At 44.6% G+C, this 13,631-nt stretch overlaps 1 protein-coding gene across 7 annotated transcripts in view; it reads left to right on the top strand.

Moving 5' to 3' along the window:
• LOC135911547 (saccharopine dehydrogenase-like oxidoreductase) overlaps nucleotides 1-13,631 on the top strand; it is a 420,598-nt gene that overhangs the window by 379,817 nt on the left and 27,150 nt on the right. For all 7 annotated transcript variants that reach the window (XM_065443875.1, XM_065443876.1, XM_065443874.1 and 4 more), the window contains one exon: nucleotides 10,498-10,621. In XM_065443875.1, the coding sequence (XP_065299947.1) occupies nucleotides 10,498-10,621 (124 nt within the window). The remainder of the gene's footprint in view (nucleotides 1-10,497; nucleotides 10,622-13,631) is intronic.

The raw sequence follows: 13,631 nt of genomic DNA, 5'->3' as shown, positions 1-13,631 counted from the left end.
GTACTTAAAAAATCCTTTCCTCTTAAATCTTATTGTGACGGTGTCGCCCACCTTGATACGAGTTGCCTGAGCACCTCTACGTTTGTCTATACACTGCTTAGTTTGCCACTGTTTCTGCAAGACCCTTTCTTTAACGTGAGACACGAGACTGTCCTGTTCCCGTAGATCTACACAGAGCCGCATGGTTCCATCCTTCTTGCGCACCACCACGAGTGGAGACACCCACTCAGAAGCCTCGACGCGCTCGATGACGTCGCAGTCCTCGAGACGTCGTAATTCATTTGTGACCTGGTCACGGAGAGCCAGGGGTAGTCGGCGCAACTTTGAAGATACTGGTTTCGCATCTTGCTGCCGATGAATTCGGTGCACAAAGTTGTTGACGAGACCGAACTCGTCACTGGAGAGGTGATCATAACCCGGAAGCACACCTGTGGGGCTCTGTACTGAAGGAAGCGATGGTAGACGACATGTCAGCAACGTACCGTCGATCTGTATGCCCAAACGTTGGATGGCATCTAAACCCAGCAGTGATGTTCCTGTAGTCGTTACGTGGAACGTGACGGAGCATGACCTTTGAAAAAACTGGACAATGGCTTGAAACAGGCCTTGAATGTCGATGCGTTGCTTGGAGAAATTCCTCAAGTCCACTGCTGTTTTTGACAGTCTGTGCTGTCGACCAAAGTGCTTTCCAAAATCCTCGGCCGTCATCAATGAGACAGACGCTCCTGTGTCCACGAGCAGCCGCATGGCGACGTCCTTAACCATTACCGGGACTTGTAAATCCCTTTTAGCTTCCAAAGTGCTCACTGTCAATACAGACATGGACGGCTGTCCTGCGGAAGAGACGTGCTGAACAGTACGGGTTTTTCGGCATACTGATGCGAAATGGCCCAACGTGTGGCAGGCGTTGCACCGCCGGTTCCTTGCGGGACAATTCTTGTATGTGGCAATATGCTTCGGGCTGCCACACCGATCGCATGTACAGCGGTCGAAATTAGGGTCCTTTGCATACTGTGCTTCATTGCGGGTCCCGGAGGAGCCTCGCGGAAAATGTCGATCATCTGGGCGGCCTCTTGGAAGGCGTCGGCTATCTTGGCGGCTCCTCGGAAGAAGTCGGCCATCTTCATGGCCTCCCGGACTACGTCGGCCATCTTGGCTCGTCGATGGAGCGCCAAGTTGAGCTGCCTCGATTCTCTGTATTTTCTCCGAGTCGAACGCGCGGTTCGCTCGATGCAGGGCTTCTAACGAGCGTCCAATTTCTTCTGCCTTGTCCAGGGACAGGGTTTCGCCATGAGCCAGCAACTTTTCGCGAACGCTGACATTCGCTACCCCATGTATGATTTGGTCTCGGACGCGCTCGTCATAGCTTGTGCCGAAGATGCACTGTACCGCCTTCTCCTTCAATGCGGTCACGAATTCCAGGAATTCTTCTCCCTCGAACTGCTTTCGACTAGTGAATTCGCGCCGTTCCGCCAGGACATTTGTTGACGTGGCGAACAGCCGGTCAAGCCGCTGCAAGAGTCTCGGAAACTGTGATGCTGGCGGGACTGCATCACTTGACGTTGAGGCTGCGCCGGTCGACTGCCTTGCTGCTTCGCTTGAAGCTGACGCTGCGCTGGTTAACTGCCTTGCTGCTTCCTGCTCCTCGTCTGCAAAGTACTTCCGTTGTCCCTCACGCCCGAGAGCGCTGACGAACGCGGACGCTCGTCGCGCGTCTGTCCAGTCGCCACCGCCGGCTGCTTCGAGGTGGGCCTGAAAAATTTTTTTCCAGCGATACCAAGGGATTAACGGTGGCCCGGGCAATTCCAGAAAAACGGGAAGGTTCGCCGTAAAAGACGCCATGCCCGGTAGCATGCAGGAGACAGCGCAGAAAACAAGCCGGAGCTCGCAGCAGGAATGGGGCGCGGAAGAACAAGGGGGCGAGTAGGCCTAGGCTCGGAAGCCTCGCGACGCCAAGTGCGTCGGCGGCTTTTGCCAGCCGTGCAGACACGGAAGGGACGTTTCACTTACGAAGCTCGTTGGTTGCCCGGGGCTTCGGTCGGAACCGCTGCGGGAATCCCATCCTCGTCGCCAAAAGATGTTGTGTCGGCAGCGGCAGGCAAGCGGGGGGCCCCGACCAGCGAACGCGCGGCTAACGCCGGCGCAGTGAAGGAGACTCAGAGCGAACTGCTACCGATGAAAACCGGAACGAAGACTCGGCCGAGCCACGGCCGTTTATTGCTAATAAAGACTTCACACGCCAGATGACACCTCCCGATTGGTCCAATGCTCGTCACATGACAGAAGGGGAGTGCGCCATCTAGCTAAACAACTACAAAACATACATGTGCGATGACACATAGATCTGACAGGGGGCGACACTATACTACACAAATAAAGTTGTTTCACTCACTCACATTCCACCATTTCCAACTCGTATAAGTACCTTGGCATTCGCCTTACACCTAACCTGTCATGGTCTGCACACATCGAAAAAATAACTGCTAAAGCCTCACATACGCTCGGTTATCTTAAATGTAACCTGCGCGAAACTCCTGCCCTCACCAGACGTATCGCCTATCAGACATTCGTAAGGCCACAATTGGATAAAAGATATTGCGCGACATAAAAAACGACACGGACGTGAAAGAAGACGACACACCAAGCGCAAACTTTCAACTAAGTTCATTGTGCCACTGCGTCATTTTATACATGGCATGCACGTAGATCGCGCATGCGCTTACACGGAAATGAAGTGCGAAATCATGTAACATGGTTACGTGTCGTGTGATGCCGCGTCCAAGTAACGTAATTCCTTTTCTGTGAGAGCTAGAGACGGGAAGCTGACACACGCATCACCTAATTTTGCGATCATCTGTGCTTCAGATATCTCACGGATGAGCTGCGTGCTGCCACGGGAAACAATCGTACATTGATCCTCAAGAGGTTTGCACCCATGATCGCGACAGTGGATCGCCAAGAAACCGCCAGAGCCGTTTTTTACACTGGTGCTGTGCTCACGGAGCCGATCATTGAGGCAACGCCCAGTTTGTCCTATGTATTTCTTGCCACATGAAAGCGGAAGGCTGTACACCACCCGGTGTACACACTCGACAAACTTTTTTCGGTGATGCTTTCTGCATTTATCGGAAGGGACGGCACTTGGATCCGTCAGCCTGCAAAGCCTGCCGAGCTTGTCGGGAGCAGAAAAAACAACTCTTACATTCGCTCTTTGGGCAATCTTTTTCAAGTTGTGGGAAATCCCGTGCATGTAGGGTATGACACTAACTTTAGGGCGTGTGCCAGGAGGGGCATCGGCAACTGACTTTTGCGTACTGGATCGCGCTTCTCTTAAGATGCGTTCCGCGACAGACACTAGCACCACCCTGGGATATCCAGCCAAGGACAACCGTAAAGTTTGCGCTTCCAAGCTTACGTCCACAACATGGCAGCAAGACTTGCTAAGGGCATTCTTGAAGCACAAACTGACAATGGCCCGCTTAACAAGCTTGGAATGTGCGGACGTATACGGCAGAAGTGGTTTGTTGGCTCGCGGCTCGTACGACCAACACGTGTGGCAGTCCTGAAAATTCAGGCGAAGATCAAGAAAACGAAGAGACCTATCTGCCGGCAGCTCATGAGTAGTTTGAAGGGGGGCTAAGCACTTCTGAAACGTTTCTAACGCTTTCTTAGCTTCCAGAATGAAGGCATCAGAAGAGCAGTCAATGAAAATTAAAAAGTCATCAACGTATCTAAATGTTTTAAAAACTGCAGTGCCTTGCACTTGTAAAGAAATGTCATGGTCTAAACAGGATAAAAACAAGTCACTAAGAATGGGAGCAATGCAAGAGCCAATACAAATTCCGCTCTTCTGCAAAAAACATTGGTTATCCCAAGTGATAAAGGTGGAATTAAGATAAATTTGTAAAAGTTCTAAAAATTGACTGCAAGACATGCCGGCCTCATTCTGGAAGGAAACATCACCATACTTATCTATACATTGCTCAACACAGGACAGTACGCTTCTATGCGGCAAGGAATAATAAAGATCCTTTACATCAATGGAAAACGCCTGAAGACCACGGTCAGAATGTGACTTCAAAAATTCAATCACAGTTTCTGAGCTCTTAACGAGGAAAGGGTCGCTGACAGGCAGAAGGCCCAACTTTTGTTGTAAAAACACTGCCAACGGCTTTTGCCAAGTATCAATTTCTGACACAATAACCCGTAACGGAACACCGGGTTTATGCGTTTTGGCACTGAAGAAAACTTGTAGGTGATCTCGCTTGCTGTTTTCAAAGGCCTTGGTTAATTTTTGCAGGTTAAGTCTGTTGCACATGCGCTTTGCCACAGCCTTTACCTTGGCCAGCGACACCTCCCTATGACAGTTAAACGTGGCACTGATGGCTTCTAGAGCCTTGGCGTTAAAGTCTTGAGCAGGTAACACAGCAAAACCGCCTTCTTTGTCGGCAGGAATTACACACAGCGCACTGTCCACTAGAGAAGAGGCCACCCGATTCACCGAAATCCTCGCCTTCGGTTGCTTGTGTCTTTGTAGTACATCCACACCTTCTGATACGATACGGCCTACCTCGTGGTCTGGGACGAGCCTTGAGACATCTCGAACGTAGGACAGAAGTTCTCTGGGGGGCCTTTTGGTTTGGATGGCAAACTTCGGCCCGAGAGATAGGACTTCTCGAATATCTTCAGGCAAAGCAACAGACTCTGGAATGTGGACGAGGTTCCGCGGGGCCGACCGCTTCTTTTGTGGCTGCTGTTCTCGGAGTCTACGTAATTGTTGCTGCCAAAGGAATTCAGTCTTCTTTCACGTCCGTGTCGTTTTTTATGTCGCGCAATATCTTTTAAGCAATGGATTACCAACTTGCCCGGAATGCTGCTCTCATTAACCACAATTGGAATTCGCTGCCCCTATCTGGTCACCTCATTTATTTATTCAGTTTACCCTACAGGCTCGGAGGAGCATTGAGTAGGGGGGGTTACAGAAAAATGAGAAATAATTAACACAAAGAAGGGAACTGCATAGTAAGAGAAACAAATAAGTTTGTACATTGCAAGAAAAAGGAACACTGTTAAACATAGGAAAAAATACATACAAATTCAAGGAAATACAATGGAAAACAAAGTCCACAAACAATACAAAGGCGAATACAATACAAAGTCGTACAGCAAAGTCAAGTGAACATGTGATGTTCCAAATGTTCACAAAATTTCGCAGGATCTTTTATTGAGACAATATTATTTGGAAGGCTATTCCATAGTGCGATGGCGCGCGGTAATGCAGAGTTATTGAATGACTGTGTGCGGCCAAAAATGCGCCTGAAACTGAGATGATTATGAAGACGAGTAGATGTGCGAGAAGGAGTTTCAAGCGACAAGCGGCTGGACCATGAGTTATAGTAGTATTAGTGAAAGAGGCATAGGAGAGCAACAGAGCGGCGGGAATCCAAGTCCGGCAGGAGAACATCGCGTTTAATTTGGGTAATGCTAGATTGACGACTGTAGTTGGAAGTTATAAAGCGGGCAGCACAATTTTGGATGGATTCCAATTTATCTATTAGGTATTGTTGATGAGGAGACCAGATCGAAGAAGCGTATTCAAGTTGAGGGCGTACAAAAGTTTGGTAGGCCTTTTGACGGATAATAGATGGCGAGAGGTGCAGATGACGATGTAAAAACCCTAAAGTTCTGTTAGCTTTAGCGCATATTTTCTCTATGTGAAAGCTCCAGGCTAGGTTAGTAGAAAAATGAACGCCAAGATATTTGTAAGTAGAGTCACGGGGTACTTCCGACGAGCAGATTTTGTAAGGAAACTTAGGATATGATTTCGTACGAGTGAAGGAAAGAACGCAGCACTTAGATGTGTTAAGTGTCATTTGCCAACGGTCGCACCACTGATTAACTAGGTGAAGGTCATTTTTCAAAGTTAGGTGATCATTATGACAGTTAATCGTTCTGAAAATGATGCAATCATCCGCAAAAAGTCGTATGCAGGAGGAAATGTTGCTCGGTAAATCATTTATAAAGATTAGGAAAAGAAGAGGGCCTAGCACACTACCCTGGGGTACACCTGATGTTACAACAGACGTGGAGGAGCTAAAGTTATTCACAAATACAAACTGGTGCCGATTAGATAAGAAATTGCGAAGCCAAGGTAATGTTAATGAGTCAATTTTAAGAGCAGTTAATTTAGCTGTTAGACGACAGTGAGCCACTCTGTCAAATGCTTTTGCATAGTCGAGAAAGATGCAATCAATCATTTTGCTGTTATTCATGCCATAATGTAAATTGCAATAGTTGGGTGTCACAAGACAACGCTTTACGGAAACCATGTTGATTTTGAAAGAAAAAGTTATTAGATTCAAGATGGTGGAGTAAATGGGAGGCAATGATGTGCTCGAGAAGCTTACAACAAATGCATGTTAGTGAAATGGGGCGGTAGTTACCAGGTGAGTGTCTGTTTCCATCTTTGAATATAGGAATAACTTTGGCTATCTTCCAGTCAGCAGGTAGAAGACCTGTTGATAAAGACTGCTGAAAGATGTAGTACAAAATCTGACTGGATATAGCTGACGTGTTCTTTAGAATTTTAGAATTAATATTGTCAATGCCACATGATGTAGATACCTTTAGATCGCGTATTAGTTTTGAAATGCCTTCAACACTAATATTTATAGGGGACATGAAGCGATAATGAAGGTCGGAGACACAGGGAATGGAAGAGCAGTCTTCATTGGTGAACACAGAGCTGAAGAACGAATTGAAAGTTGAAGCACATTCAGATGCAGGGACAGGAACATAGTCAGCGTCATGTAATGTTACTGTATTACTGCCACGATCAGTAGAGATAGCTTGCCAAAACTTTCTAGGGTTAGTGTGTAGAAGTGAGGACAGATCTTTGGAAAAATACTTCTTTTTGGCTTCACATATTGCTAGGCAGTAAGATTTTAAACAATCCTTATATTTAGACCATGCCGAGGGACACGATAGCCGTTTAGCAGAAGCGTATAACCTTTTCTTTTTAATTCGGAGTGATCTAAGTGATTTATTAAACCATGGGTTACGTTTGTCATTAGATATAGTGAGTAGTGGCACATATTTGTCTACTGGGAGTGACGTAATATTTCTAAATGAATTCCAATTCACTTCAACAGAATTATTTGTAAATGATGGAAGAAACGTTTTCTGAAGGAAAACCTCAAGTTCATTGTTCATTTGTTCGTAATTTGCTTTGCTATAATCCCTTATAATCTTACGTTCAACACCAGCGAATTTCAGTGGAATATAAATTGAGAAGTGCAGTAGCTTATGGTCACTAAAGCCATCAAGTTGCATGACAGGGCTTATGCTATGTGGCTCTGTTGCGAGAATAAGATCTAATATGTTAGTACCGCGGGTAGGCTCAGAAACAATTTGCGTAAGATTGAGCTCTAAACACAGCTCAATAAAATCACCTGAATCAGTGCTCGATGAAGACAAGTGAGACCAATTAATATCAGGGAAATTAAAATCCCCCAATAGGTATATTTTATTCAGAAGAACTTCAGTTTGGCCTAGTTGGTATTTACTGCAAATCATATTGACCGCAAAAAAGACGGGGACATAGGAAGAAAACACATACACAGCACAGGCAGTTGAAAGTTACCGCCTGTGCTGTGTATGTGTTTTCTTCCTATGTCCCCGTCTTTTTTGCGGTCAATATGATTTGCAGTATATTTTATTAGTGGGAAACTGTTCAAGGGCCCTGGTAATACTTTTATGAAAATCAGACACGAGCAAGCGGTCAGTGGCAGGTGGGTGATAACAAACGCACATCAGTAACTTCCCGTATAATGTAGGACAAGCCACCCAAACTACCTCAAGAACAGTGTCAGTGTCAACGAGAAAAGAAGGAATAGTTTTATTGATGGCCACCAACACACCGCCCCCCTTCTTATGTGAACGATCATGGCGATAAATGGCGTACTGATTAGAAGTACGAAATAACTCGGAGTCACCTTATCTGCATTAAGCCAGGTCTAGGTTAACAATACAACATCAGACATGCTATCTTCAAGATATGATTCAAGCATGACACGTTTTGGCAACAGACTGCGGATGTTGGTAAATGATACTGAAAGTGAAGGTGCGCGTGTAGTTGATAGCCGCTGGACTTTAGCACCGCGCACATCAAGCTTACCTAATTGCGACTCTCGAGTCAGTCCAAAACCACGCCACCCGCTTCATTGTCAGAGATTATCACCGCGACTCTAGCGTGACTAGCATTAAGTCATCTTTATCCCTCTCATTTTTTGAATCACAAAGAGCCATAGCATTGCGTCGTCTATTTCACAATATAGTCCACAGCATGCGCCTGTCCACCCTGCCGCTCACTCGTACATCTCGGCGACTGCATAATCATATCAGTTTCCAGCATATCTTTGGCCGAACCAATGCTTTCAATTCCACGTTACCATGTGCCATTCAGCATTGGAATAACCTACCAAACGGCATAGTTGACATTCTTGACCCTGTATCTTTCGAAGCACGCTTATGTATATTATTTCCATAATTCATCACAATTAAACCATACTGCGCATCTAAGTAAATACTTATAGCGAAGTTGTGTAGTTTTCTTTTTTTTTAATGTTTGTTTTGTATTGCGTTAACATTGTTAGAGATTTGTTCTTTCATCTTCACCAGCTACCATTTGTGTAATTTCTTGGTGCTCCTTTTTTGCTACTTCACACAGTTGTTTTGTTTAATTTATAGCATTATTTATATTGTTACACGCGAAGGAGCGTCGTTCTCTTCTTTTCCCCACTCAGTACGGCAAGCATGTTCACCAGTCTTCGTTTTCCTCATGCGTAACAATATTGTTAAATATTTGTTTTTTGATGTTTACTAACTAACAATGTATAATTTCTTTGTAATCCTTTCTTTTTGCTAATTTCCTGTATCCTCCCCTCATGCAATACTCCTTCAGGAGCCTGTGAGGTAATTGAATGAATGAATTAATTAATTAATAAACAAATAAATAAATATATAGTCTTGTTTTTCGAAATTGTAGCCAGCGAGTTGCACGCAATTCCAAATTTGTCAGCTGCCTCTATCTTCTTCCTGTGCTTTTCAACCGGGGCAATAACTGCTGCCTTATCTCGTGGCATCAAAAATGTCTGCTCTTTGGCTGGAGATGGCATCTTGACAGGCTGGCAAAGCAAACAGTCCAATCGCCATACGTTCATAGCTGACGCATCCGAGCACTAACGCACACACTGATGACACTGCGTGCACACGATCACGTGCGTGGTACACGAAACGCAAAGTGCCATCATAGTCTTCATGTGTGGATGTGTTCAGCACTTATGGGTCAGCATGCCACGCAGGTGTCCTGCTCCGCATGAGCCCATGTCACACAGGTTATATAAATGTGCCCACTGCAAGGCCACCTCCTCTTTGTTTTTGTTTTTTTTTTTCTTGGCGTTTAATTTGTATTACATTTCAGGTCAGGACACTGTGCAGCGCGCACCCATTGCAAAGGATATATCAGAGTCATCATCATCATCACTGTTGCCAGGTGCAACTGCTTCACTGCTTGCTGTCTTTTTTAAGCAAAAATGGTGGTGGCCACGCAGGCATGCTGTGGCGGTAGTTTACGCAATTTGAGGGCACAACCAATGCATTTGAGCACTTTTAGACACTGTTGGTGTTACACAAGTAGATATGTGGCAGTTCCAGAAAATTTCGTTAATGCAAGATTGCTGTGAAAAAAAGTTTCATTGTCGCAAGATATGGAATGCATTGACTCGTATGGGCGTTCGTGAGGGATTCAAAAATATTTTGTTGTAGCAAGAATTGCATTGCTTCAGGATATTGTTATTGCTGGTGTTGACTGTACACTGTTTGTGAAGCTGGCTGGTATTCTGGTGTTGAGGATACGTATTCAGCATGAAAATGAATGCAAATTAGTTTTATGAACTCATTTATCTGGAAATGGTCTGAAGTAATGCGATTACATTGTTTTGTTTGACACCAAAGAAATGAAATTCTAAGAGAATGCTGTTCATTCGAAAATAGTTTCATTTGCTGTGACACACAGATTGACTTCTCACTGTCACACCAATATGTTGCTTTGTAAATTAAGTTTAATGTGAAGGTAGATGACATACTCTGCAAGGTCAAACGCTGTGGCTACTATGTGGGAAGATGGAGGCAGCACACGATGGGAAACATCATCACAATATTTGACACTGAATGTGTCAAATACTAATGTGACTGCAGAACTTCCAATTAAATCCTCATATGGTTTCTTTTACATATGTAGGGAGAGGAGAGGGCTTGCAGCTTTTTGCAGTTGTGTGGCCTACTTTTTCACAATGAGCCAACTTATTACTCAAGCATCCTGTTGCATTGTGCTGTTATTGTATGATCTGCCTTCTAATAACTCTTTTGTAGCATCACCATAGCATTAATATTTTCTTTGTCCTTGTGATTGCTGAACAGAGTGCACTTGCGTTCCAGGCCATGGGTTGCTCATTTGTGATGACCATGCGTGGCCGTGGCTGGAGAGAGAAGCTGGCTGAGACAAGTGACCGCCACGGGGGACAGATGGATCATGCGGTCACCATTCGGCTGGATGGACCAGGTCTGTAGAGGACTATATGCAGTCATCTGTGATATCATCAGGTGATATTCTTCCAGGTAGTCGCAAGTACAGGTTGGGATCCATGTTTACGTTTCGCATTTGTAATTGGAACATAAATTTTAATCAAGCAATCCTCCAGTGCTCAGCAAGTGTCGGAAGATTAGCCCTATCAAGCAACTCTGTAACTGATTGCGTTTGATTGTAGAAGGAAAAGACAAACCTAGCAGCAAGACACTGTACTTTTTCTAGTTTATTAATGAGGTATTGCTGGTATGGGTTCAAGACTACACTTGCGTACTCTAGACTAGGGTGAACAATTGTCCGGTATGCACTTAGTTTTACATCAGAACTGGCAAACTTCAATTTCCTTTTTAACAAGCCAAGCTTTCGCTGTACAGATCCACAAGTGATCGCCACATGATGGTTCCATTTTAGATCTTGTGTTATAGATATTCCAATATATTTCATTTCTTTTGTACGTTTCATCATATAGCCAATAGCATAAAAAAAAGTGAGGGTAGTTTTTTATTTGATACAGTCATGCAAGCAGACTTCTTAAAGTTAATTTGCCTATCCCATAAGGTACACCAGTCATTATTAATCTGCAATTTCTCGTTCAATAAAATTTGGTCACTGGTACTTTTTACCTGGCAGAACAACAAACAGTCATCTACAAATAGTCGTACTTCAATCAGTGGGTTAATGTTCATGGCTATATCATTAATGTATGTGATGAGACTCAAACCCGGTCCTCGGTCCTCAGCAGTTGTGAAGCAACTGACCACGGTGGCAGTCAGATCTGTGACGCAGCAGAGGGTGCTAAGAATCTCTGGGTTCAGACAGGCCGCCATCGGAACCTGAACCAGGCAACGTTTAACACTAGAAAAATACCTAGTGAGGCAAGTCTAGAAGTATTGTTGGAGGAATTAGCGGGCAGTAAATGGGTTATAATAAGGCTAGTGAGGTTAGGAGAACAAAAGAAGCATATACAGTGCTAAAAAGTGGGCACGTCCTGTGCTACCGAAGCTTAGCGGAGAGACGAGAACAAGGAGTTGGATTCCTGATTAATAAAGATATAGCTGATAACATACAGGAATTTTATAGTATTAACAAGAGGGCGGCAGGTCTTGTTGTGAAACTTAATAAGAGGTACAAATTGGAGGTCGTACAGGTCTACGCCCCTATGTCCAGTCATGATAACCAGGAAGTCGAAAGCTTCTATGAAGATGTGAACTCGGCGATGGGTAAGGTAAAAACAAAATACACTATACTGATGGGCTACTTCAATGCCAGGGTAGGCAAGAAACAGGTTGGAGACAAGTCAGTGGGGGAATATGGCACAGGCTCTAGGAATAGCAGGGGAGAGTTATTAGTAGAGTTTGCAGAACAGAATAATATGCGGACAATGAATACCTTCTTCCACAAGCGGGATAGTCGAAAGTGACGTGGAGGAGCCTGAATGGTGAGACTAGAAATTAAATAGACCTCATACACTGCGCGAACCCTGGCATCATACAAGATGTGGACATGCTCGGCAAGGTGCACTGCAGTGACCACAGGATGGTAAGAACTCGAATTAGCCTAGACCTGAGGAGGGAATGGAAGAAACTGGTACATAAGAAACCGATCAATGAGTTAGTGGTAAGAGGGACAATAGAGGAATTCCAGATCAAGCTACAGAACAGGTGCTCGGCATTAACTCAGGAAGAGGACTTAAGTGTTGAAGCAATGAACGACAATCTTATTGGCATCATTAAGGAGTGTGCAATAGAAGTGGGTGGTAACTTCGTTAGACAGGAAACCAGTAAGCTACCGCAGGAAACTAAAGATCTGATTAAGAAACGCAAATGTATGAAAGCCTCTAACCCTACAGCTAGAATAGAACTGGCAGAACTTTCCAAGTTAATCAACAGCTGCAAGACAGCTGACATAAGGAAGTATAATATGGATAGAATTGAACATGTTCTCAGAAACGGAGGAAGCCTAAAAACAGTGAAGAAGAAACTAGGAATCGGCTAGAATCAGATGTATGCGTTAAGAGACAAAGCAGGCAGTATCATTACTAATATGGATGAGATAGTTCAAGTGGCTGAGGAGTTCTATAGAGATTTATACAGTACCAATGGCACCCACGACGATAATGGAAGGGAAAATAGTCTAGAGGAATTCGAAATCCCAAAGGTAACGCCGGAAGAAGTAAAGAAAGCCTTGGGAGATATGCAAAGGGGGAAGGCAGTTGGGGAGGATCAGGTAACAGCAGATTTGTTGAAGGATGGTGGACAGATTGTTCTAGAGAAACTCGCCACCCTGTATACGCAATGCCTCATGACCTCGAACGTACCGGAATCATGGAAGAACGCTAACATAATCCTAATCCATAAAAAAGCGGATGCCAAAGACTTGAAAAATTATAGACCGATCAGCTTACTGTCCGTTGCCTACAAACTAGTTACTAAGGTAATCGCAAATAGAATCAGGAACACCTTAGACTTCTGTCAAGCAAAGGACCAGGCAGGATTCTGTAAAGGCTACTCAACAATAGATCATATTCACACTATCAATCAGGTGATAGAGAAATGTGCGGAATATAACCAACCTTTATATATAGCTTTCATTGATTACGAGAAAGCGTTTGATTCTGTCGAAACCTCAGCAGTCATGGAGGCATTACGGAATCAGGGTGTAGACGAGCCGTATGTAAAAATACTGAAAGATATCTATAGCGGCTCCACAGCCACCGTAGTCCTCCATAAAGCAAGCAACAAAATCCCAATAAAGAAAGGCGTCAGGCAGGCAGATACGATCTCTCCAATGCTATTCACAGCATGTTTACAGGAGGTATTCAGGGACCTGGATTGGGAAGAATTGGGGATAAAAGTTAATAAGGAGAATACCTTAGTAACTTGCGATTTGCTGATGATATTGCCTTGCTTAGTAACTCAGGGGACCAATTGCAATGCATGCTCACTGACCTGGAGAGGCAAAGCAGAAGAGTGGGTCTAAATATTAA

Source organism: Dermacentor albipictus, chromosome 7 (genome assembly GCF_038994185.2).
Source record: "Dermacentor albipictus isolate Rhodes 1998 colony chromosome 7, USDA_Dalb.pri_finalv2, whole genome shotgun sequence".
In the NCBI taxonomy this organism is placed as follows: Eukaryota; Metazoa; Arthropoda; class Arachnida; order Ixodida; family Ixodidae; genus Dermacentor; species Dermacentor albipictus.
The sequence above is the reverse complement of the archived record's forward strand: the minus strand, read 5'-3'. Positions and strand labels throughout refer to the sequence as shown.